General features: G+C 46.5%; 1 protein-coding gene across 1 annotated transcript; it reads left to right on the top strand.

Annotated features, from left to right (window-relative positions):
• The first annotated feature begins 2024 nt into the window (after positions 1–2024).
• AARSD1 (alanyl-tRNA synthetase domain containing 1) lies at positions 2025–15572 on the top strand. Its single transcript, XM_053568924.1, has 12 exons — positions 2025–2150; positions 2309–2440; positions 5263–5422; positions 6965–7022; positions 7911–8067; positions 8164–8280; positions 8481–8611; positions 8914–8980; positions 9160–9251; positions 9717–9771; positions 10728–10822; positions 15373–15572. Exons 1-12 carry the CDS (start codon positions 2112–2114, stop codon positions 15506–15508), a joined length of 1239 nt encoding a protein of 412 aa, XP_053424899.1. The 5' UTR covers positions 2025–2111; the 3' UTR covers positions 15509–15572.
• The last annotated feature ends 11444 nt before the right edge of the window (positions 15573–27016 follow it).

Here is a 27016-nt window from a genome sequence, read left to right as displayed (position 1 = left end):
CATAGCTCACAGCAACCTCAAACTCTTGGGCTTAAGAGATCCTCTTGTGGATGCCTGTGCTCAGTGGTTCGGGCACCAGCCACATGTTCAATAGCTGGACATTTTAGTCCCAGCTACTAGAAAGGCTGAGGCAAGGGAATCGCTTGAGGCTTGGCACCTGTAGCTCAGCGACTAGGGCGCCAGCCACGTACACCAGAGCTGGTGGGTTCAAACAACAAGGACAATTACAACAAAAATATAGCTAGGTGTTGTGGCGGGTGCCCTAGAGTTTAGCATATTTATTTGGCAGCATAAATAGTAACGTGTAGTCCCAGCTACTTGGGAGGCTAAAGCAAGAGAATCTCTTTTTTTTTTTTTTTTTTTTTTTGTAGAGACAGAGTCTCACTTTATGGCCCTTGGTAGAGTGCCGTGGCCTCACACAGCTCACAGCAACCTCCAACTCCTGGGCTTAAGTGATTCTCCTGCCTCAGCCTCCAGAGCAGCTGGGACCACAGGCGCCCACCACAACGCCCAGCTATTTTTTGGCTGCAGTTTGGCCGGGGCTGGGTTTGAACCCGCCACCCTCGGTATATGGGGTCGGCGCCTTACCGACTGAGCCACAGGTGCCGCCCGCAAGAGAATCTCTTAAGCCCAAGAGTTTAAGGTTGCTGTGAGCTGTGACACCAAGGCACTCAACCACCGTAGTCTCCTGCAGTCCTGGGGAGCTGTAGACGGAAGGGTGACAAAGTAAGACTCTGTCTCTATAAAAAAAAACAAAACAGAGATCCTCTTGTCTCAGCCTCCTGAGTAGCTAGGACTACAGATACCTGCCACAATACCTGGCTAGTTTTTCTATTTTTAGTAGAGACAAGTCTTGCTTCACTCAGGCTGGTCTCAAGAACTCCTGAGCACAGGTGATCTACCCTGCGTTGGGCTCTCAGAATGTTAGTATTATAGGCATGAGCCATTGCGCCCAGCTAATCCTAAAACTTCTTAAAAATACCAAGTTATATTACTATCCCGCTTTACAACTTAGTAAGTATTTATATATGATCTCATTAAATTTTTTTGGCCCTCTTGTCAACCTTTCAAAATAAGTAGGTTACTGTAATCCTAGCACTTTGGGAGATTGAGAGAGATTGCTTGAGCTCAGGAATTCAAGATCAGCCTGAGCGAGAGCAAGACACCGTCTCTAAAAAGAAAAACATTGCAAGGCGTTGTAGCTGGGGTACCTGTAGTCCCAGATACTTGGGAGGCTGAGCCAAGAGGATCACTTGTGTCCAAGTGCTATGAGGTATGGTTACTAAGCACAGTACTTGAAATGTAGTTTGTCCAAATTGAGGTAAGTTAAGCGTAGAATACATACTGGGTTCCGAAAATTTGTACGGAAAGAAAGTAAAACATCTCACTAATATTTAAAGGTCCATTACACGGAGAAATAAAATTCTGTACATGCTGATTTGAATAAAACACATTATTTTTTTTTTTTTTTATTTTTTTTTTATTTTTTATTTTTTGTAGAGACAGAGTCTCACTTTATCACCCTTGGTAGAGTGCCGTGGCGTCACACAACTCACAGCAACCTCCAACTCCTAGGCTTAGGCGATTCTCTTGCCTCAGCCTCCCAAGTAGCTGGGATTACAGGCGCCCGCCACAACGCCCGGCTATTTTTTTGTTGCAGTTTGGCCGGGGCCGGGTTTGAACCCACCACCCTCGGCATGTGGGGCCGGCGCCCTACCCGCTGAGCCACAGGCGCCGCCCTGAATAAAACACATTATTAACCTAAGAGCTTGCAGTATATTTCTATTGGGCAGCGTTGCTGAGTACGTAAGCCAGTCCCATCCCTATCTCTACGCAGTTGGGATTCGATGAGCAGAATTACATTCACTCCTGGGACCCAAAGGGGTTAAGAGCTACCCCCAGCCCCCAGTCCTTTTTAAAGTCTTATAAAAGTCCCTAAGCAATCCAGAACGTGAGCAATTCGCGTTTTCCCTAAATTTGTCCAAACCACACCCAGTCTTTACCCGCTTGCTTCTGCGCAGAGACTCGGCCCTTAACGAAGTTTGTCCCACGTCGCTGTCCGTCGCCTCTCAGGCTTTTCGACTTGTGTGCGCGCCCCGCAGCCAGCAGTGATGGCGTTCCGGTGTCAGCGCGACAGCTATGCCCGGGAGGTGCGGCCCGATGGGCGAGGGACCTGACACTGCGCCGCCGATGGGGCGGTTTGGGGAGAGGGCACCGTGAGGCGGGAAGAGAATGCCGAGATAAGGATTCAGTCCCGGTGGGGAGAGGGCTGGGATCGGGGCTTACACTTTCGTACCTCTCTGCCCAGTTCACCACCACCGTAGTCTCCTGCAATCCCGCGGAGCTGCAGACGGAAGGGAGCAACGGCAAGAAAGAAGTGCTGAGCGGGTTCCAAGTGGTTCTGGAAGACACGCTGCTTTTCCCTGAGGGCGGGGGACAGGTATCAAGCCCGAAGTCCTCCCAGGAAGCCTCAAATTCCTTTGTGCTCAATCAGAAAATGCTTTCCTGCCCCTTTCTTTCTCAGCCATAATAAATTTGATTCATTTCGTTATTCGTTCAAGAAATGTTAATCCACAAGTACTTATCTAGGCACGATAAATGTTAGGTATTATTCCAGGCTTTATACGGTGAATAATTTAGCATCTCTGCTTACATGGAAACAACTGTGTATGCCTGGTATAATAAGTAATAAAAATAAAACGAGTAAAGGGCAAAAAAGTGATGAGATTTTCTTCTTGATGAGGGGCAAATGAAGACCTAAATGAAGTGAGGGGGTGAGTCATTGCCATTATCTAGTGATGCTGATGGGGGAGCAGGAGTATTGCAGACAGGTAGAATAGCACGTGCAAAGGCCCTAAAGTAGGGATAAGATTAGGGTGTTTGATGGGAACTGAAAAAGATTCTCCTGAGGGACTAAATATGAGATAGATGAGTTACAGTAGCACAGCAGAGAGCAGGCTTATCAGTGTTGTGATGGGGTAGAGACTACAAATGAAGTACCTCATGAACATGGAAGAGGAGGGTAATAACACACCAAAGGCATTATGGGAGAGGGTTTTTTTTTCCTTTTAAAGAAAGGGCATCCCAGCCTGAGCAAGAGTGAGGCCCCATGTCTACTAAAAATAGAAAATCTAGCTGGGAGCATAGTGGTGGGCCAGCTACTCAGGAAGCTGAGGCATGGGATCACTTGACCAAGAGTTTGAGGTTGCTGTGAGCTATGATGATGTTAGGGCACTTGATGCTAGGGCAACCGAGTGAGACCATGTCTCATAAAAGAGAAAAAAGTGTCGCACTCTGTTACCTGAAAGTGGTCTCATCATAGCTCACTGCAACCTCAAACTCCTGGACTCAAGTGATTGTCCTGCCTCAGTCTCCCAAGTAACTAGGTCTACAGGTATACACCACTATGCCTGGCTAATTTTTTAATTTTTTTGTAGAGATTTGATCTTGCTGTGTTTCTTAGGCTGATCTGGAACCCTAACCTCAAGCAATCCACCTGACTGCCTCCCACAGTGCTAGGATTACAGGTTTAAGCCATGAGCCTGGCCTCAGGCAAGGCTTTTCTGGCACAGATAATAACAGAAAGATAGGGAAGCCTGAGAGAATTTGACAAGTCTAGTTATAAATAGTCTGATATAGTTGTATGTTGATGACCGATGACCTTGGAAAGGTAATTGGGGGTCAGTTCAGAGGGCCTTGAAAGGTGTATTAAGGTGTGTGCACTTCATTCAAGAAACCGATGAGAGTTTGGGTGCGGTGTCTCATGCCTATAACCCTAGCACTCTGGGAGGCTGAGGTGGGTGGATCTCCTAACCTCATGGGTTCGATCAAGACCAGCCTGAGCAAGAGTGAGACCTGGTCTCTAAAAATAACCCGGCACTGTGGCAGTTGCTTGTAGTCCCAGCTACTTGGGAGGCTAAAATAAGAGAATCTCTTGAGCCCAAGAGTTTAAGGTTGCTGTGAGCTATGATACCATGGCACTCTACCTAGGGCATCAAAGTGAGACTTTGTCTCAAAAAAAAGAAAAAGGGTGGCGCCTGTGGCTCAAAGGAGTAGGGCACTGGCCCCATATGCCGGAGGTGGTGAGTTCAAACTCAGCCCCAGCCAAAAACTGCAAAAAAAAACAGAAAGAAAAGAAAAAAAAGGGGTGAATTGTGCAAGTTCATAGGCAACGATGTTACACAAGAGAATGTGTTTAGTAGATTTGTTAGTGAGAAAGTTTCAATTTCATATCAGTGTCATTATAGTGATTTTCTCATCATGGAGGTATCCTGATCTGCTGAAGGAAAACCTGTAATTTCAAGTATCCATAGAAAGATGAGGTCCAAAAATGTTCCTTCACCTTAAAAAGTGAATTATGGGCGGCGTCTGTGGCTCAGTGAGTAGAGCGCCGGCCCCATATGCCGAGGGTGGCGGGTTCGGACCCAGCCCCGGCCAAACTGCAACCAAAAAATAGCCGGGCGTTGTGGCGGGCACCTGTAGTCCCAGCTGCTCGGGAGGCTGAGGCAAGAGAATCGTGTAAGCCCAAGAGTTAAAGGTTGCTGTGAGCCGTGTGACGCCACGGCACTCTACCCGAGGGCGGTACAGTGAGACTCTGTCTCTACAAAAAAATAAAATAAAATAAAAAGTGATTTAGACGTTAATTCTTTCAGGAAGTCTTCTCTGGTCCCGAAAGACTGTTAAGTCTCTTTCCTTTGAGGTTCTCTAGCACCATATACTTTTTTATAATTATGGAATGTTGTAGATCATATTGTAAATGCCTGTTTTCCAGTCTCTGTTTTTCAGAGTCTTAAGTTCCAGGAAGGACCATGTATTGTTTACATTGTATTCGTGAGCTGGCACAGTGTCTTGTAAGCAGTTGGCACTTGATGCTTTATTTAAAGTGAATGAACATTTTTTAATCTAATTCTGGCAGCAGTGTAGAAGATGGAATGGAGGGAGGAAAATTTAGATCATTTTAGAAGCATTAAAAATAAGAATCTAAGGCAATGAGAGTTTCCTTTGGGTTTTACTAAAATATTCATTGCTGTAGTTACAATCTCTTTCTGTTTTGATTCTGATATGCTGTTCTGGAGATCAAAATACAAAGGTGTTTAGAGTAAAAAGGACAGAGAATCCTCTTGTGGAACAAAGGCATTACCTCATCCTTTTTCCTTAGGGAGCTCAAATTCTGGGTCTGTCACACAGTCCCCAGCATATCTTAGTTTCTAGGAGTTAGGGTGCTCTGCCTCACCATTGATTATCTTTACTTCTTTCCCCCAGCCTGATGACCGTGGTACAATCAATGATATCTCTGTGCTGAGAGTGACCCGCCGGGGGGCGCAGGCTGATCATTTTGTACAGACACCGTTGGCCCCTGGGAGCCAGGTCCTGGTCCGGGTGGACTGGGAGCGGAGGTTTGACCACATGCAGCAGCATTCAGGCAAGTGGGGTGGGATGGGGGTAGGAGGGGCAGTTGCTGTATATGGGATGCCATGGCAATTGAGACGTGGTTTGGGTTCTCCAGGAGTTAACCTTTAGGAAGAGACAGATCTACTCAGATCAGCTGTGATTCAGACAAGATATGCTAATTGTTATAGAAGCAATATGAACAATTAAAAATATGAGAATACCTGCTGGATTTAAGTATTACCAGGTTCTGACTTGATATTTCCATCTGGATGTATTATAGGCTTTTCAAACTCAAAATGTCTAGAATGAAATGAAGAGCCTGCCCCTCCCCACGGGTCTTCCATTAGCACTCTGTATGTTTGGTGCAGGGTGTCAGCATATACCCAGCTGCTCAAATCCTGGAAGTTTGAAATACCTCTTTGGGGATAGCCAGTCACTGAGCCCTGTCAGTTTATTTTCTAAGTATTTTTCTACTTCCTTCCACTGTGACTCTAGTCATCCTAGTCCCAGTTCTCATTGTGTTCTCCCTGGGCCCTAATACTTTCTTGGCTGATCACCCACATTCAGTCTTGCTCCTCTGTAGCCTGTTCTCCACAGAGCAGCCAGACCAATCTCATAAAAATGAAAATCTGATCGTGTTACTCCTCTGCTTAAAGCTCTTTGTGTTAGGCCGAACTCCTTGTGGCCTACAAGCCCTACTGGAGCTGGCCTTTCTCTACTCTTCCCTCCTCACCTGGTGTCCGGCCCCCTCCTGCTTTCTGCATCCTGCATCCTGGTCATGCTGGCTATCTCTTGACTCCCAAACAATCCTCTTCCTTTCCTCCTCAAGGCCTTTGTCTGTCGTGTTGCCACTGCCTTCTTAGTCAATTCCTATTTTTCCTTCTCCTTTTCCTCTTCTTCCTCTTTTTTCTACTCTTCCTCCTTATCCTCACTTATCAACCAGGGATGCTGCTGTATCTTTAAGTCAAATGCTGCACCTTGCATGTGGTAGGTACTCTGTAAATATTTGTGAATAAATGAATGCTACACATTAGAACTTAAGTTCAAATCCTGCCTCTGATAAGCTACGTTGCTTTGGCAAGTTATTTGATGTCCCTAGGCTTTTGTTTCCTGGTCTGTGAAATAGCTTTATAGGTGCCCATGCTCAGTGATTAGGGCGCTGGCCACATACATCGGGGCTGGCAGGTTCAAACCTGGCCTGGGCCTGCTAAATGACGATGACAACAACAACAAATCATAGCCAGGTGTTGTGGTAGGTGCCTGTAATCCCAGCTACTTGGGAGGCTAAGGCAAAAGAATCGCTTAAGCCCAAGAGTTTGAGGTTGCTATGGGCTGTGATGCCACGGCACTCTACCGAGGGTGACATAGTGAGACTCTGTCTCAAAAAAAAAAAAAAAAGAGTCTTATAAAGCCTTTTGTAGAATTCTCATGATGATTTTCAATAAAATATCTAAAGTGTATTACCCAGTCCCTAGTAGGTTTTCAATAAGGAGAATTTCTATGATTTTTATCATTGTAGGAATATGTGCCTGTCTGGGCTTCTCACTTTTCTCATTTCCTTCTCTTTGCTTAGGGCAGCATCTCATCACAGCAGTTGCTGACCATCTGTTTAGGCTGAAGACAACATCATGGTAAGTGGGAGACACAAGAGATTAACCCCTGAGGGTCCCTTGACCACCAGCTCCATTCTCTATCATGGGTCAGGGAGGAGGAGGATAAAAGAGAGGATAGTGTGGGCAGTGCCTGTGGCTCAGTTGGTAAGGCGCCGGCCCCATATACCGAGGGTAGTGGGTTCAAACCCGGCCCCGGCTGAACTGCAACCAAAAAATAGCTGGGCGTTGTTGCGGGCGCCTGTAGTCCCAGCTACTTGGGAGGCTGAGGCAAGAGAATCGCTTAAGCCCAGGAGTTGGAGGTTGCTGTGAGCTGTGTGATGCCATGGCTCTCTACTGAGGGCCATAAAGTGAGACTCTTGTCTCTACAAAAAAAAAAAAAAAGAGAGGATAGTGTTCAGAATTGGCTCTGTTCTTCTCTTCCTCTTGAAGATGAGGTGATGGTAGCCGGGCGTTGTGGCGGGCGCCTGTAGTCCCAGCTACTCGGGAAGCTGAGGCAAGAGAATCGCTTAAGCCCAGGAGTTGGAGGTTGCTGTGAGCTGTGATGCTATGGCACTTTACCGAGGGCCATAAAGTGAGACTCTGTCTCTACAAAAAAAAAAAAAAGAAGATGAGGTGATGGGATTACCTTGTGTTCCTCAGGGAAAGGAAAAGGATGAAAGAAGTGACATTTGCTTTTGCTTAGGAAAGAACATGGACTTTGGAGCCCAAAGACGTAGAGGGTGCATCCTGGCCCTACCACTCACTGACTGCATGATCTTAGTCATGTTCTTTAATACCCTTTACCTGTAAGATGAGAATGACATTCCCTACCTTGTGTGTAGGGGGGTTAGATCATTGATATGAATATCCTTTGTTAACTTATTATTGTCATCATCAGCATCCTGTGACCGCTGTTCCTTCTGGCAGGGAGTTAGGGAGACTCCGGAGTGTCATTGAGCTGGACAGCCCTTCCGTGACTACAGAGCAATTAGCTGCCATTGAGCAGAGTGTCAATGAAAAAATCAGAGATCGGCTGCCTGTGAACGTGGGAGAACTGAGCCTGGATGATCCTGAGGTGGAGCAGGTGAGGGGTGAGCCAGTGGGGTGGCTTCTGCAGAAGGGCTCTCCAAGGGTTCCTCATCAAAATTCAGATAGCCCTTCTTCCTCCCCTTTACTCTAGGTGAGAGGCCGGGGTTTGCCAGATGATCATGCTGGGCCCATTCGAGTTGTTACCATCAAGGGTGTTGATTCCAATATGTGCTGTGGGACCCATGTGAGCAATCTCAGTGACCTTCAGGTAGGTAAGGAAGGGCTTTTGAGTGGTTAAGAGGCTATCAGGAGTGGGGATCATAGCAGGGCTCAAAGTGGTAGGGGGTCAGTTGGGGATTCCTGAGTGAAATCTCCCCTTCATTGCTTCAGAACTACCCTCAGGTTCAAGCACTCACTGTGGTTTAAGCATATGTGTTTGTGTTTATGTTAACCCCGTGCCTCCTGTAGGTCATTAAGATTCTGGGCACTGAGAAAGGGAAAAAGAACAAAACCAACCTGATATTTCTGGCTGGGAACCGGGTGCTAAAGTGGATGGAGAGAAGTCATGGAACTGAAAAAGCACTGACCGCTCTGCTTAAGTATGCCCTCTTCAATTGCCTCCTTTTTCTCAGATCCTGGACACCATGGAGCTTAGTCTTCTTGCCTGTAAGGGAGACAGAATAATCTTTTACCTCTAGGAGATAAAATGCAATCACAAATGATAAAATGCTTTGCATAGTGAATCAGACCCAGGCAAAATGGTTTGTTCCTTTGTATTCTTTCCCCCAATTTCATAACGGACCTCCTAAGCATATCCCTAAGTCCCCATCTGTAGGGAGGCACCTCAACACCAGAAGCTACTGGGAAGCCAGATATGTTTCCATTCATCTTTCTCTCACAGGTGTGGAGCAGAGGATCATGTGGAAGCAGTGAAAAAGCTCCAGAACGCCACCAAACTGCTGCAGAAGGTGATTTATTCCATGGAGGATGGAAAGGGCATGGAATTTGTCTGGAATAGGATCTCTGGACTTGGCCCTCTGCCTAACCAGATGTGTACTTTGTCAAAGGGGGGTGAGGGGAGAGTGAAGAAAGCTGGTGCTCTTTTGTTATCCTGTTCACCTATCTACTGAGTTGTCATCTATTCCAGAACAACCTGAATTTGCTCAGAGACCTGGCTGTGCACATTGCCCACAGCCTCAGGAACAGCTCAGACTGGGGAGGTGTGGTCACATTACATAGGTGAGAAATTAGTAATGGCTATGTTCGTTTTAGGGCTCTGCCATTTCCCCTGTATATAGGGTACTGTGGGAGGCGGGTTCCTCAACTGGTTCCTCTCACGGCTGAGTAGACCCTAAGACATATGTTACCTACCAGGTTTCCTGGTTTGATATTAACATCTCTGTAACCTGTATCTTTCATTAGCACCTTGCCTCACCTCTGTCACCATCTAACATCTCTGCTTATCCTGGTCAATCCTGTGTAAGGGAGACAGAAACAACCCAGAGCTAGTTTAGAAGCTGCCAAGGCTGAGAAGGACATCTTGCTGGTCATCAGCAAGCACTCTTTCTCTTGCTGAGGGATCTGGGACTTTACTTGCACAAACAGGCAGCAGAGAGGCCAGACTCATGAGGATGGGCCAGGCTTCCAGCAGTTCTACAGCCAGTCACTCCAACCAGGATCTCATGTCTGTATCTTTTGTTGTAGGAAGGAGGGTGATTCTGAGTTCATGAATATCATTGCTAATGAGATTGGGTCAGAGGTAAGAGGAATGTGAGATTCTATACTTTGCCCCAGGTAGAGCTCTAGGGAGATAGACATAAGTGAGCAGTGTTGGTTTAGCTCAAGTCCCTCCATATTAACATGTGAAGAGTAGGGAATAGAAATTGATTCAATGCTGTTTTCTTAGCATAGCTGTGAGCCATGCTCCATTTTAGGTATTAACTAGATCTGTACTATTGCTCTTTCTGGGGCTATGGCTTCTGAGCTCCTTTTATCAGAGCTTTAGCTCCTCCAAGCCACCCAGGTTTCCATGTGCTGAGAATCCAATATTAGAAATAGAGAGGTTGGAAGGCTGCATGAAGGCCATCCCATCCATTCTCCTCTGCCTCTAGCTTTACTTGCCCTTCCCCTACCTAACAGTCTTTAGAGAGGTCTCTTTTGCATTTATTCCCAAACTTTTTTTGTTTTGTTTTGCCTTATGTGCATCAGGCATAATTCTTCTGTGTAAATAGTACTGATTCCTAAGGAGCTAAGTTCTAGTCTGGGAGACAAATGTGTGCCAACATTTATAATTTAGAGTGATAAATGCTAGAGGCAGAGGAGCAGATTGCCTGAGAGGGTGGGGAGGCTTTAGGGAATGGGCCTTGGAGACTACTGATAGCTCATCAGACAGATTAGGAAGAGAGGCGCTGGGCAGAGGGAAATGTGGTGTAGGCAGTGGCAGGTACAACGAGCATAATGGGGGATAGGTTGGAAAGGTTGGGAGGAGTCAAACCATGAAAGGCATTTTGTTTGGTCTTCTGCTTCCTTCTTAATGTTTAACCTAAGTTCCCATGGTCACTCTCAAAAAGTTTCTTGGCCCTAATGGACCAGATTAGAGGACTGTGTCATCATGCAGCAGGAGCATCATTCCATGGGTTAGGGAGAGAGCAGGGCTGGGGGAGTTATTTCCACATTCTCAAATATCAGGGCTCATGTCCTTGTCTTACCTCCTAGGAGACCCTCCTGTTCTTAACTGTTGGTGATGAGAAAAGTGCTGGGCTCTTCTTACTGGCAGGGCCAGCTGAGGCTGTGGAGATCCTGGGGCCCAGGTAAATCCTACTGGGATGCTCCTGCGCAAGTGAGAGCACCTGTAACCTATTAACCTACAGATCTAGCCCTGTAATGATTAAAAAGGCCATGGTGGGCGGCACCTGTGGCTCAGTCGGTAAGGCGCCGGCCCCATGTACTGAGGGTGGAGGGTTCAAACCCAGCCCCGGCCAAACTGCAACCAAAAAATAGCCGGGCGTTGTGGCGGGCGCCTGTAGTCCCAGCTGCTCGGGAGGCTGAGGCAAGAGAATCGCTTAAGCCCAGGAGTTGGAGGTTGCTGTGAGCTGTGTGGGGCCACAGCACTCTACAGAGGGCCATAAAGTGAGACTCTGTCTCTACAAAAAAAAAAAAAATTCTTTAAAAAGAAAAAAAAAAAAGGCCATGGTATCTGCAATGTCATTCTATTCACAACACAGGCAAGAAAGAAAAAAAAATAATTAGATATGGCGTTATATGACCTGTATTCTTTCTGGCATTTAGAGTTTTCAGAGTCCTCTTTGGCTCTGAAGAATATGTGTTCACTGGAAAACAGTGAAGGAGAATGTGAAGGAGAACCCAAGTGGTAGTGAGAGATCCTGACAGGCAGCTATGTGTGGACTGTAGACTGCTTTGGACTGTGCACTATTTATTTATTTTCCATTTTGTTTTAATTATTTTGAATTTTGATTCTCAGAGTATAGAAAATACCATTACACACCTCAAAACCTACCTGCAATAATGAACATTTAAGTCTTTTTTGTTTGTTTGAGACAGTCTCACTTTGTCGCCCTTGGTAGAGTGCCATGGCGTCACAGCTCACAGCAACCTCAAACTCTTGGGCTTCAGCGATTCTCTTGCCTTAGCCTCCCGAGTAGCTGGGACTACAGGCGCCTGCCACAACACCCAGCTATTTTTATTTTTTGGTTGTAATTGTCATTGTTGTTTGGCAGGCCCTGGTTGGATTCAAACCTGCCAGCTTCGGTGTATGTGGCTGGTGCCCTAGCCACTGAGCTACAGGCACCGAGCCAACATTTAAGTCTTTTTTTTTTTTTTGTGGTTTTTGGTCGGGGCTGGGTTTTAACCCTCCATCTCTGGCATATGGAACCGGTGCCCTACTCCATGAGCCACAGGCAATGCCCAACATTTAAGTCTTTTTTTTTTTTTTTTTGGCCAGGGCTGGGTTTGAACCCACCACCTCCGGCATATGGGACCAGAGTCCTACCCCTTTGAGCCACAGGCGCTGCCCATTTTTTTTTTTTTTTTTGTAGAGACAGAGTCTCACTGTACCGCCCTCGGGTAGAGTGCCGTGGCGTCACACGGCTCACAGCAACCTCCAGCTCTTGGGCTTATGTGATTCTCTTGCCTCAGCCTCCCGAGCAGCTGGGACTACAGGCGCCCGCCACAACACTGGCTATTTTTTTTTTGTTGTTGCAGTTCGGCTGGGCCTGGGTTTGAACCCACTACCCTCGGTATATGGGGCCGGCGCCCTACTCACTGAGCCACAGGCGCCGCCACCAACATTTAAGTCTTTTTTTTAACAGAGATTTTTTTTTTTTTTTGGAGACAGTCTCAAGCTGTTGCCCTGGGTAGTGCTGTGACATCATAGCTCATAGCAATCTCCAAATCTTGGGCTTTAGCAATCCTCTTGCCTCAGTTTTTCTATTTTTAGTAGAGACAGGGGTCTTGCTTTTAGCTTGAACCTGTGAGCTCAAGCTGTCCACCCACCTCAGCCACCCACAGTGCTAGGAGTATAGGCGTGAGCCACTATGCCCGGCCTTTACAGAGATTTTTTTGTTTGTTTGTTTTTTGGCCGGGGCTGGGTTTGAACCCGCCACCTCTGGCATATGGGGCCAGTGCCCTATCCCTTAGAGCCACAGGCGCCACCCTAAGAGATTTTTTTTAACTTAAAAAATCGCATCCAGGCTCAGCACCTGTATCACAGTGGTTATGGCACCGGCCACATGCACCAAGGCTGGTGGGTTCAAGCCCACCCTGGGCTTGCTAAACAACAATGACAACTCCAACCAAAAAATAGCTGGGTGTTGGCGCCTGTGGCTCAAGCGGCTAAAGCGCCAGCCACGTACACCTGAGCTGGTGGATTCAAATCCAGCCCCGGCCCGCCAAACAACAATGATGGCTGCAACCAAAAAAAAAAATAGCCAGGCGTTGTGGCGGGCACCTGTAGTCCCAGCTACTTGGGAGGCGGAGGCAGGAGACTTGCTTGAGCCCAGGAGTTGGAGGTTGCTGTGAGCTGTGATGCCACGGTATTCCACCCAGGGTGACAGCTTGAGGCTCTGTCTAAAAAAAAAAAAAAAAATAGCTGGGTGTTGTGGCAGGCACCTGTAGTCCCAGTTACTCAGGAGGCTGAGGCAGAGAATTGCTTAAGCCCAAGAATTTGAGGTTGCTGTGAGCTGTGCTGTCGTGGTGCTCTACTGAGGGTGACATTGTGAGACTCTGTCTCAAAAAAAAAAAAAAAATTGCATCCAGGCACAGTGGTTCATGCCTGTAATACTAGCACTCTGGGAGGCTGAGGTAGGAGGATCCTTTGAGCTCAGGAGTTTGAGACTAGCCTAAGCAAGAAGGAGACCCCATGGGCGTCACAGCTCACATCAACCTTGAACTCTTGGTTGACAGGCTAGGTGAGGTGGCTTATGCCTGTAATCTTAGCACTCTGAAAGGCTGAGACAGGTGGATTGCTTGAGCTCACAGGTTCATGACCAGCCTGAGCCAAAGCAAGACCCTTTTTCTAAATAGCTGAGCATTGTGGTGGGTGCCTGTAGTTCCAGCTACTTGGGAGGCTGAGACAAGAGAATTGCTTAAAAGTGCAAGAGTTTGAGGTTGCTGTGAGCTATAATGCCATGACACTCTACTGAGGGGAGCCAAGTGAAACTCTGTCTCAAAGGAAAAAAAGGGAGACCCCATCGCTACTAAAACAATAGAAATATTAGGCATTGTCGTGAGTGCCTCTAGTCCCACATATTCAGGAAGCTGAGGCAGGAGGATCACTTGAATCCAGAAGTTTGAGGTTGCTGTGAGCTAGCTGACAACATGGTGCTCTAGTCTGGGCAACAGAGTGAGACTCTGTATCAAAAAAAAATTTTTTTTTGTGAACTGTAGCATATGAAATGTCATTAAACACAAATGCACAGTATAATATGATGATTAATTATAAAGCAAACATCGGCATAATCACCACCCAGCTTGTGAAATAGAAAGTTGCCAGCCCCCAAACCCCCATGTGTTCCTCTCATTCACACACTTCTCCCTTGTGCACTGTTTTAAATTTTCTTTCTTTTTTTTTTTTTTTTTTAGAGGGGGATGGAGCCCCTTGGGTAGAGTGCTGTGGCATCATTATAACTCAACCAAGCTCAAAACCTTGGGCTCAGGCAATTCTGGCTCAGCCTCCCGAGTAACTGGGACTACAGGCGCCTTCCACAAAGTCCTGCTAGTTTTTCTGTTTGGTCTCACTCTTCCTCAGGCTGGTCTCAAACTTGTGTGTTAAAGCCACCCACCTGCCTTACCCTCCCAGAGTGCTAGGATTACAGGCATGGGCTACCACTCCCGGCCACTGTCTTAAATTCTCAGAATTATTTGCTGCATCTTAAAATTAGGAGAATTTTATGTAAAAATGTAGAGCTCTATCTTTTCTCATCGAAAAAAAAAAAAAGATCCAGCAAGCCTGGGCCTACGTTCCAATGTGGTAGTAGCTGGCAGGGACTGAGTGAGCAGTGACTGCCCTCTTTAGACCTCTGCGGTGTGCCACTGGTCCTGCCTTTGCTCACACCCAGCTTCACTGCTGCTGGGTATGAGCACATTTGTGTTTGCAGCTCCTTATCCTTAGAATGCACTCACCTTGCTCCCTGGAGATGCAACTAGCCCCATTCATAGACTCTTATGTTGTTTCCAGTTATCCATTCTTGTAGGGAATAGGGTACATAGATCTTTGTGCACACATGCAAGTTTTTTTTTTTTTTTTTTGAGATAGAGTCTCACTTTGTCACCCTGGATAGATGGGCACTTGTAGTCCCAGCTTACTCAGGAGGCTGAGGTGGAAGATCACTTGAGCCCAGGAGTTCAGGTGGCGTCACAGCTCACAGCAACCTCAAATTCTTGAACTTAAGTGATTTTCTTGCCTCAGCCTCCCAAGTAGCTGGGACTACAGGCGCCTGCCACAATGACAGGCTACTTTTTAGAGATGGGGGGTCTCGCTCTGGCTCAGGCTGGTCTTGCACTTATGAGCTCAAGCAATCCCCCTCCACCCCCCAGCCTCCCAGAGTGCTGGGATTACAGGCATAAGCCACCGCCCCTGGCCATGTGTATTTTTTTTTTTTTTTTTTGTGGTTTTTGGTCTGGGCTAGGTTTGAACCCACCACCTCCAGCATATGGGACCGGTGCCCTACTCCTTGAGCCACAGGCACGGCCTGGCCATGTGTATTTTTAAGACTTTCTAGAAGTAGTTTACTCATCCTCTCCCTCCCCTAGGCCCCAGGGAAAGATTCAGGGCTGCCCTTGGATTTTTTGGTAGCTTTTTCTCTTCAGAGACCTTCCGCCTGACTGTATCTCTGTTCTCTAGGGTGGCTGAGGTCCTGGAAGGCAAAGGAGCAGGGAAGAAAGGCCGTTTTCAGGGCAAGGCCACCAAGATGAGCCGGCGGGCAGAGGCGCAGGCGCTTCTCCAGAACTACGTCAGCACACAGAGTGCTGAGGAGTGAGGTCTCAGGTGCCTTCCTCCTGTGATCACAGAAGGAGTGTCTTGGATAATAAAATAGTTTGACTTGGAATGATTGCGACACCACTTACTGTATTTTATTTTTAGAGTCTCACTTTGTCTCCCTTGGTAGAGTGCAATGGCATCACAGCTCACAGCAACCTCAAACTCTTGGGCTCAAGTGATTCTCTTGCTTCAGCCTCCGGAGTAGCTGGGACTACAGGTGCCCACCACAACACCAGCTATTTTTAGAGACGGGGTCTCGATCCAGCTCAGGCTGGTTTCTTTTTTTTTTATTTTTTTTGTAGAGACAGAGTCTCACTTTATGGCCCTCGGTAGAGTGCCGTGGCCTCACACAGCTCACAGCAACCTCCAACTCCTGGGCTTAAGCGATTTGCCTGCCTCAGCCTCCCGAGTAGCTGGGACTACAGGCGCCCGCCACAACGCCCGGCTATTTTTTGGTTGCAGTTCAGCTGGGGCTGGGTTTGAACCCGCCACCCTCAGTATATGGGGCCGGCACCTTACTGACTGAGCCACAGGCGCCGCCCCTCAGGCTGGTTTCTAACCTGTGAGCTCCATCAATCCATTCTCTTCGACCTCCCAAGTGCTGGGATTACAGGCATGAGCCACCACACCCAGCCGACACCATTTATATCTGTTTGACTGATTTGTACAATGTACTCCAGTGTGCTTGTTTGGTTAGTATCTGTGAATAAACAGGTCTCTAATTTGGCCCCTATTAGGCATATCCTACATGAGTGGGCATTATGTTGATGAAAAGTACTGGTTTTCCTAAACCCTGCTGTAACCTGTCTTCACATCTAGTTGCCTAAGGAGAGTACAAGTCAGTCTTGAGGCTTGTCCTGTAGGGCTTAGTGTCCTCCTTCAAATCTCCTTATTTTCTTCTTTGTTGCTTTTCCCAGTCTTGTGTTTCAGAACTAAAAAGTATAAGTGACTTTACAAATAGGTAAAAAAGCCACAAAAGTATATAGTAGAATGATACCCAAGTAAGTTACTGAAGCAGTTAAAAGATGGAAAATGCAAGACTAACCCAAAGAAAGTTGGTGTGGCAGTATTAGTATCAGACAAATTAGACTTTATGGCAAGAACAATTATTAGAGATCAAGAGGGACATGTAATGATTATAACAGTTCTAAATTTGTATGCCTCTCATAATAGGTTGAAAATACATAAAGCAGACACTGGCGGATCTCAGAGGAGAAATAGACAAACCCACTATCAATGGCGGACTGATACTCCCCTTCTGGTAACTAATACAATGAATAGAAGCATAATGCCATGGTCAGGAGCATAGGCTTTGGACTTCTGCAGACCTGGGTAGAAATTCTGCTTTTGTGTGTCCAGAGGTGGTTAACTATAAAGATTAGTTACAACTTTATTTATTTATTTGAGACAGAGTCTCACTATGTTGCCCTGGGTAGAGTGCTGTGGCATCACAGCTTACAGCAACCTCAAACTCTTGGGCTTAAGCGATTCTCTTGCCTCAGCCTCCCAAGTAGCTGGGACTACAAGTGCCTTCCACAACACCTGGCTATTTTTTTTTGTTGTTGTAGTTATTGTTTTAGCTGGCCCGGGCAGGGTTCGAACCTGCCAGCCTTGGTGTATGTGTCTGGTGCTCTACCCACTGACCTACAGGCATCGCCTAGTCACAGCTTTAACCAGAACCAAGATGGTCAGGACATAGCCAGTATGAAATAACAGAAAAGAAATAAAAAGAAAACACACCTACAGCAGATAACCTGGGGCTATGGCTGTGGTCAGCTGTTTCTGTGTTATTTTTCCAATCCTGAAGGCGCATGATTAAATGAGCCTCCTGCTGCAAACATGGCTAACAGGGAAAGCTGAAGTTGCATAGATAGAGCTTCCAGTGGGGAATTAATTTTTTCTCATGTCAAGATCCCTTAAGGAGAGAGTGACAGGGTCCAATTAATCTTTTCCCAAAGCAAAAGACACTGAAACAGCTTATCTGGTAAGAGTGAAAGCCACAAGCCGGCTCTTGGGGTCTAAGGGCTCCACCTGGAGGCAGGAGGCAGGTAAGTGGAGCAGCTGGGCTGCAGGGAGGTGGTTGGAAGGGGAATTTCAGTTTGAGTTTCTGAGGCAACTCAGAAGGCATTGATGCTGCTTGGGTAGGCTGCCCAAGGGTAAGAGAGGCATTAACCAGAGATTTTTAAAATGTATTTTGTTTTTTTGAGACAGAGTATCATTCTCTAGTAAAAATAGAAAAATTAACCAGGCATGGTGGTGGGCATTTGTAGTCTCAGCTACTCAGGAGGCTGAGGTGGAAGGATCACTTGAACCCAGGAGTTCACGACTTCAGCGACCTATGGTGATGCCACTGCACTCCAGTCTGGGCAACAGAGCAAGACCCTGTTTTTTTTTTGTTTGTTTGTTTTTGGTTTTTGAGGCAGTATCACTCAGTTCCCCATGTTAGAGTACAGGGCATCAGCCTAGCTCACAGCGACCTCAAACTACTGGGCTCAAGCAATCCTCCTGCCTTAGCCTCCCAGAGGGCTAGGATTATAGATGTGAACCATTGCACCTGATGAGACCTTGCCTCTTAAAAAGAAAAAAATATGCTGTACACAGTGAGTCCATTAGCGAGAGACATGGAAATATTTGCTTCAGGGCAGCACCTGTAGTTCAGGGGGTAGGGCTCTGGCCACATACGCCAAGGGTGGTGAGTTTGAACCCGGCCCCAGCCAGCTAAAGCAACAATGACAACTGCAACAAAAAAATAGCCAGGTGTTGTGGTGAGTGCCTGTAGTCCCAGCTACTTGGGAGGCTGAGGCAAGAGAATCGCTTAAGCTCAAGAGCTTGAGTTTGCTGTGAGCTGTGATGCTATGGCACTCTACCAAGGGTGACATAGTGAGACTCTGTCTCAAAAAAATATTTGCTTTAACAAGAGCCAGGTGTGGTAGTTCAGGCTCATACCTGTAATCCCAGCACTGTGGGAGGCCAAGGCAGGAGAATTGCTTGGGCCGAGAAGTTTGAGAGACCAGCCTGGGCAATATAAAGAGAAGATTCTGTCTCTAAAAAAAAAAAAAAACAGATGCAGTGGCTCACGCCTGTAATCCTAGCACTCTGGGAGGCTGAGGCGGGTGGATTGCCCTGAGCTCACAGGTTCGAGACCAGCCTGAGCAAGAGCGAGACCCCATCTCTAAAAATATCTGGGCAGGGCAGCGCTTGTGGCTCGGTGGGTAGGGCACTGGCCCCATATACTGAGGGTGGAGGGTTCAAATCCAGCCCCGGCCAAACTGCAACAAAAAAATAGCTGGGTGTTGTGGTGGCCGCCCATAGTCCTAGTACTTGGGAGGCTGAGGCAAGAGGATTGCTTGAACTCAAGAGTTTGAGGTTGCTGTAAGCTATGACTCCATGGCACTCTACCAAGGGCAACAAAGTAAAAAAAAAGAAAAGAAAAAGTGCTCAGGCAGAATTCCCTTGAACAGAGACTCATGAATTCATTTTTATCTCTGTGTATGTGTGTGCAAGAGATCTCTGTTCTTGTATGTTTTTGTTTCATGAGGTTGTGTCTTATTCTGACCTGGCTGCTAAACAAAATACCAGAAAACTGGGTAAATGTATTTCTCACAATTCCGGAGACTGGTAAGTTCAGGATAAGGCACTGGCAAATTTGGTGTCTGGTGAAGGTTTAAGTACTGGTTCCTGGACAGTATCCTCACAGTATCCTCACATGGTATCCTCACAAGGATATCCTTACCATATCCTCACATGGTAGAAGGGGTAAGAGGGCTCTCTCAGGCCGCTCTTATAATGGCTCTGACCTTCACAAGGGCTCTGTCCACATGACCTAATCCCTCCCAAAGGTACCACCTCCTAATATTATTTCACCTTGGGGGTTAGGATTTTTTTTTTTAGTCAAGAGTTTTACTCTGTTGCCCAGGCAGAGTGCCAAGGCATCATAGTTCACAGCTATCTCAAACTCCTGGGTTTTTATGATCCTCCTGTCTCAGCCTCCTGAGTAGCTGGGGCTATAGGCACCCACCACAATGCCCAGCTAGTTTTTTCTATTTTTAGTGGAGATGGGGCCTCAGTCTTGTGGGGGCTGGTCTCAAACTCTTGAACTCAAGCAATCCTCCTACCTCAGCCTTCCAGAGTGCTCAGATACAGACAACCAGGAGGTTAAGCTTTCAACATATGAATTTTTTGGGGAAGACAAATGTTCAGACCAAGCAGGGTGCAATGAAAAGAGCAGTGAACTCGGAGGCCATTCCTGCTTGCTACCACTCAGTAGGGATAGTCACTGAGACTACAGTGACCATATAATTTAGTTTTTGAAGCCAGGTACTTTTAAGAATGAAAGGGCTGGGCTCAGTGGCTCACACCTGTAATCTAGCACTCTGGATGGCTGAGGTGGGTAGATTGCTTGAGCTCACAAGTTTGAGACCAGCCTGAGCAAGAGCAAGATCCTGTCTCCAAAAAACGGCCCGACCTTTTGATGGGTGCCTATAGCCCCAGCTCTTAGGGAGAGAGGCAAGAGAATCACTTGAGCCCAAGAGTATGAGGTTGCTGTGAGCTATGACACCATGGCACTTTACCCAGGGTGACAAAGTAAGACTGTCTCAGAGAAAAAAATGAAAAGGGTGTGCCAAAGCTCACATAAGAACACATCATAATGCTAGACCATGTCAGGCGCACCTGGGTGTCTGTTTTCCTTGCCAAGATACTCTCTGAGCTTTAATTTCTTAACTTGAAAAGGGGAACTGGGCGTTCTTGTGTGAACTGGGCATCCTAGGAAAGAAGGGACATTCTGAAATAACTCAATTAGGAAAAGATATAAACACTTGAGCAAATTATGTGAAAACAGTAATTAGTTGTGTAATGAAAGGTAAAAGAAAGTAGCAATTTTTAAACTGGTGATGTCATTAACGCCTGTCATGGGACCCTCATCAAATAAATGCCTTGGTGAAAGGGGAAAGGGTCGATTGTTTTGTATGGAGTTCACCAGAAAACAAAACTGAATGTATTTAGTTATGTATTACAGTAACAGTTTTATGTACATATACCCGCAGACTATACACTCCGGAATATTGATTATTATAACTCACTCTTTTTTTTTTTTTTGTAGTTTTTGGTCAGGGCCGGGTTCGAACCCGCCACCCCAGGTATATGGAGCCGGCGCCCTACTCCTTGAGCCACAGGCACCGCCCCTCTTTTTTTTTTTTTTTTTTGTAGAGACAGAGTCTCACTGTACCGCCCTCCGGTAGAGTGCCATGGTGTGGCGTCACATGGCTCACAGCAACCTCTAACTCTTGGGCTTACGCAATTCTCTTGCCTCAGTCTCCTGAGCAGCTGGGACTACAGGCGCCCGCCACAATGCCCGGCTATTTTTTTGTTGCAGTTTGGCCGGGGCTGGGTTTGCACCCGCCACCCTCGGCATATGGGGCCGGCGCCCTACTCGCTGAGCCACAGGCGCCGCCCATAACTTACTCTTTCCACAGAGAAATATTGACACGTGGGGGAGGAGGGGCTCCTTCTTGGGTTCTAAGAAAGTTTTGTTACTTAAATCCCCATATATTGCTGAAGACATAGCTGCTGTGGCTCCAACTAAGGTCACACAGGTCTCCTGGCAACTATATACAAGGTTGGACAATTGAGTTCTTGAAGTCATCCTAGAAGGTCACCTTCATAGTGATATTGTACAATGAAGTATGTAGCACTTTTTCTAGGATGAGTCCACGAATTTATTTATTTATTTATTTTTTAGAGACAGAGTCTCACTTTGTTGTTCTCGGTAGAGTGCCGTGGTGCCAAAGCTCACAGGAACCTCCAGCTCTTGGGCTTAGGCGATTCTCTTGCCTCAGCCTCCTGAGTAGCTGGGACTATAGGTGCCTGCCACAATGACCGGCTATTTTTTTTTGTTGTTGTCGTTGTTACAGTTTGGCTTGGGGTTGGGTTTGAACCTACCACTCTCGGTATATGGGGTTGGTGCCCTACTAACTGAGCCACAGGCGCCACCTGTTTATTTTTTGAGATAGAGTCTCACTTTGTCACCCTTGGGAGTGCTGTGTCATCACAGCTCACAACAACCTCAAACTCTTGGGCTCAAGTGATCCTTCTTCCTTAAGCTTCCCGAGTAGCGGGGACTACAGGTGCCTGCCACAATGCCCGACTATTTTTATTTATTTGTTTTTATTATTATTTTTTTCAGACAGAGCCTCAAGCTATAGCCCTGGGTAGAGTGCTGTGGCATCACAGCTCACAGCAACCTCAAAATCCTGGGCTTAAGCGATTCTCTTGCCTCAGCCTCCCACGTAGCTGGGATTACAGGCGCCTGCCACAACACCTGGATATTTTTTGGTTGTAGTTGTCATTGTTTGGCAGGCCTGGGCCAGATTTGAACCTGCCAGCTCTGGTGTATATGGCTGGTGCCTTAGCTGCTTGAGCTGTAGGCGCCACCCCAGTTATTGTTAGAGACGGGATCTCACTCTACCTCAAGCTTGTCTCAAACTCGTAAGCTAAGGTGATCCGCCTGCCTTGACCTCCCAGAGTGCTGGGATTATAGAAGTGAACCTCCGCTCCTGGCCAAGTTCACGAATTTAATTGTCAGACCTTGTATGTGCACATGTGGGTACTGGAGCAGATGTCAGTATAAAAGATGAAAGATATCAGGTGAAAGGCAGACCCCAAGCAGTAGCCAGACATTTCAGGGAAGCTGTGTGCCCAAATGTCCTGTGTCCTATCCCACCTTTGAGTCCTAACTGGAAACAAATGAGTGGGCCAGGTTGTGCAAGAATGCCAGGTCTTTCTCTCTCTCTCTCTCTTTTTTTTTTGAGACAGAGTCTCAAGGTGTCCCCTGGGTAGAGTGCCGTGGCTTCATAGCTCACAGCAACCTTCAACTCCTGGGCTCAAGCGATCCTCTTGCCTCAGTTTTTCTATTTTTAGTAGAGACAGGGTCTCACTTTTTGCTCAGGCTATTCTAGAACTCATGAGCTTAAGCAATCCACCGGTCTCAGCCTCCTAGACTGGTAGGATTATAGGCGTGAGCCACCATACCCAGCAACCAGGTCTTTCTCTTAATGAGAACTTAAATAAACTCTAAAGTCCTGCCTGGTACTGATGGGAAAACAGCTCAACATACCCTAATGAAAAACTCCTTTGCAGAAAGCATCTGTGTTTCCCATTCTTTTCCTGAACATGATCCAAGCTATGACTAAGGCGTCCTCAGCAGAGGGCAACTAGGGCTGTGTGGGAAAGAGTAATGGAGTTTCCTTCTTTCTCCTAAAAACTCTGTACCTTCTCTACAGACTACTGAGGACAGAGTGCCAGGCTCCAAACTCAAAGGAACCAAGAGCAGGCCCAGGGCTGTGTCTGGAGCAGAAGGAGCTCGCACAGGGAGAGACAACCTTCTCTCTCTTTTACTGAGACCTTTCATAAACACCCTGCAGAAGTAATCTCTGACCTGTTGGTAAATATCACTGTTTGTCTTAAACATCAAAGCCAAGTGTTGGCAGAGAGAGAAGCTGGGAAGTTGTTGGTCAAAGATTACACAATTTCAGTTAGTAGAAATAAGTTTAAGAGACGTATAGTGCAACATGGTAACCATATGTAATTAATAATAATGTTTGGGCAGTGCCCATAGCTCAGTGGGTAGGGTGCTGGCCACATGACCGAGGCTGGCAGGTTCAAACCTGGCTCAGGCCAGCTAAAACAACAATGACAACTGCAATAACAGCAACAACAAAAATAGCCGGTGTTGTTGCAGGTGCCTGTAGTCCCAGCTACTTGGGAGGCTGAGGCAAGAGAATCGCTTGAGCCCAAGAGTTTGAGGTTGCTGTGAGCTGTGACGCCATAGTACTCTACTGAGGGCAACATAGTAAGACTCTGTCTAAAAAGAAAAAAAAGTTCCCACATAATGGATACAATGTATGGGTATATGGCCCACTTCCTGAGTAAAGGATAAAACTATAACTTGAACTTTACTTTACAAATGCAAACAATGTAACCTAACCATATGTACCTTCATATTAATCCAAAATTTTAAAAAACTCTCTATCAGCTGGTATTCCTGATAGTGAAAAACAGACTTCAGTGTCACTGTATAATTTTTATTTTGTTATATTGTTTGATATCATTTAAGAATTGATTGGTCTTAAACCAACACTTACATAGTTTTCTCAGGTATTGTTCAGGTACTTTGTAAAAATTAACTCATTTAATCCTCATAACCAACAGCCTCATGAGATAGGTCCTGTTGCCACTTTATAGATAAGGATACTGAAGCATAGAGAGAAAGAGCTTGCCTCAGCTTGTAAATGGCACCCAGCTTGTAAATGGCAGGGCTCACCTCTGAACTGACAATCTGGTTTCTGAGTCCATTCCCTTAACCACTGCACTATGTAGACTCTTTGTGTGGCTACCAGTGTATAATCTTCTAAAAGAACACACAAACTGGGTTGGCACCTGTAGCACAGTGGTTACCGTAACCACTGTGCTACAGGTGCCAACCCAGTTTGTGTGGTTATGCGCCAGCCCAGTGGTTATGCGCCAGCCACATACACCAAGGGTGGTGGTTTCGAACCTGGCCCTGGGCCAGCTAACTAACAATGACAACTGCAACCAAAAATAGCTGGGCATTGTGGCAGGCTCCTGTAGTCCCAGCTACTTGGGAGGCTGAGGCAAGAGAATCCCTTAAGCCCAAGAGTTTGAGGTTGTTGTGAGCTGGGACGCTATGGCACTCTACCGAGGGTGACGTAGTGAAACTCTATCTCCAAAAAAAAGAACACACAAATTATACACGGACAATATCTTTTATATTTTATAAACTAACATCTCTCAGGTTTAGGTAAATAATTTTAGGACCCAGGGCATTTAAGGATATTGAGCCTGCCTGGTGCTGTTGGCAAGGAAAAATAGCTAAATAAACAAGCTATAAATAGAAGTGAAAACCTCTGACTGTGTTAGGCAGTTAGCTAGACATGAGCAGGTCAGGCATGATCAGGCTCACCCAGGCTGTTATGGGAATGGAGGTGATTAAGACTCTGCAGATGGGCTATTCTGGAAAAGATGTTGATCAATGCCCTGGGGACTTTCCAGTATGGACAGACAGATATGGTCAGTTCGGCTTGGGCTATTTTAGGAATAGGGTGATCAAGGTCTTGGGTGAACCAATCAGAAAATGAGTTCAAAGAGTGAAAAATAAGGGAACTTTTTTTTTTGAGACTGAGTTTCACTCTGTTGCCCAGGCTAGAGTGCCATGGCATTAGCCTAGTTCACAGCAACCTCAAATTCCTGGGTTCAAGTGATACTTCTGCCTTAGCCTCCCAAGTAGCTGGGACTATAGGTGCCCACTATAACGCCCGGTTAATTTTTCTATTGTTGGTAGAGATGGGGTCTAATTGTTGCTCAGGTTGGTTTTAAACTCCTGACGTCCAGGGTAATCCTCCTGCCTCGGCCTCCCAGAGTATACTAGGATTACAGGCGTGAGCCACTATGTGCAGCTGAAATAGGTGAACTTTGCCAGGAGCAGTTGACACTTCCTCAAAATTGTGCATAAGATCTAAAAACTGTTTTCCACAGGGCCTGCAGTCAGTAGGACATGGCCCAGCCTGCTGTGCATGTCATTAATAAACTCTCTCTTTCGGCTCGGCGCCCGTAGCACAGTGGTTACCACACCAGCCACATACACCGAGGCTGGTGGGTTCGAACCCAGCCTGGATCAGCTAAGCAACAATGAAAACTGCAACAGAAAAATAGCCCAGTCTTGTGGCAGGTGCCTGTAGTCCCAGCTACTTAGGAGGCTGAAGCAAGAGAATCGCTTAAGCCCAAGAGTTTGAGGTTGCTGTGAGCTGTGATGCTACGGCACTCTACCAAGGGCGACAGAGTGAGACTCTGGTCTTAAAAACAAAAACAAACAAACAAAAAAGCCTCTCTCTTTTTTGCTAAACTCCTACTTGTTTCATTCAATTATTTTGGTGACTACATCAATTCCCCAATCATCTCCTATAGGAGACTTATCACTGAACAAATGAAGGTCTATAAATTTTCAAGCCTCTCCCAGGACTTGCTCCTTTTCCATGTCAAAGTCTGTCCATGTATAATTTGGAGGTCCTTCCAGGTAAGATTATATGCCAGGCAAAGGTGTCAGAAGGCCTCAATGTATCAGTCCGGGTCATCCATATAGAGGCGCAAATCATTTATAATTTGTTTTAATTCAATGAGAGAGAAGGGTGTGTGGATGAGTCCTGGTTTAAATTCTCCAACAGTAGCCTCAAACCCGGGTAGAACCTTGGCACCTTTTGGTTTTAGCCTGCGGTGGCCCAGGGACAGTGAGGAGTAAGGAACTTCCTGGGGATGGAGTTAGGTGTATGAACAATGTTCCTGTCGCTTGGCAGATGGCTGCCCAGAATGATGATCAATGCCTATTTCTGGTACAAAAGGCATAGGGTTCACCTTTTCCCCAGTAAGCCAAAGCATGCCACTGCCCTTCCCTCCATGGATTAAGTAAAACATGGGGGAAGAAGTCAAGCCCAGGTGTACAGGGCAAAGTGGGCAGATCCATCTCAAACCCGTTCTCTCTGTCTTGGCTGGCCACAAAATAGATGGCTCCCAGGTATTCTTCGCTGGGTTTCCCTCCAATAGAGGTACAGTAAAGAAAAACAAAATGAATATACCAATAAGAACTGGTCCAGGTTTGGCACCTGTAGCTCAGTGGCTAGAGCGCCAGCCATATATACTGGGACTGGTGAGTTCAAATCCAACCCAGGCCTGCCAAACAACAATAACAACTACAACAAAAAAATAGCCAGGCATTGTGTGGTGGGCGCCTGTAGTCCCAGCAACTTGAGAGGCTGAGGCAAGAGAATTGCTTAAGCCGAAGAGTTTGAGGTTGCTGTGAGCTGTGACACCATGGCACTCTCCCCAGGGTGACAGCTTGAGACTACTTTGTTTCCCAAAAAAAAAAAAATATATATATATATGTATATGTAGCTGGGCGTTGTGGCGGGCGCCTGTAGTCCCAGCTACTCAGGAGGCTGAGACAAGAGAATCCCCTAAGCCCAGGAGTTGGAGGTTGCTGTGAGCTGTGTGACGCCACAGCACTCTACGGTGGGCGATAAAGTGAGACTCTGTCTCTACAAAAAACAAACAAAAAGGAACTGATCCTACTCATTCTCACATTAGTCGTTGGGCAGTTTTTGTTTTATTTTGAAGAAGAGTTTCAGATCAGGTACAGGCTAATAGGCCCAAACTTGCAAGAACGCTGAAGGTTCTCAGTTTCCTGGCCAATTAAAGGTGGTGAAACATATCTCTTCCTGACTGGCTCGCCAAACTGTTGGAGAAGCATGGTGGTCTGAGGTAGTAGCCAAAATAATTCAATGAAACAAGTAGGAGTTTAGCAACAAAGAGTTTATTAATGACAGCAGGTCGGGCCCCATCCTAGTGACTGAAGGTCCTGTGGAAAACATAGTTTTTAGATTTTATGCACAATTTTGAGGAAGTACCAACTGCTTTTTGGAAAGTTCCTTTAATCTTT

Source organism: Nycticebus coucang, chromosome 18, assembly GCF_027406575.1.
Source record: "Nycticebus coucang isolate mNycCou1 chromosome 18, mNycCou1.pri, whole genome shotgun sequence".
Taxonomy (NCBI): domain Eukaryota; kingdom Metazoa; phylum Chordata; class Mammalia; order Primates; family Lorisidae; genus Nycticebus; species Nycticebus coucang.
This window is presented reverse-complemented; position numbering and strand designations above follow the sequence as displayed.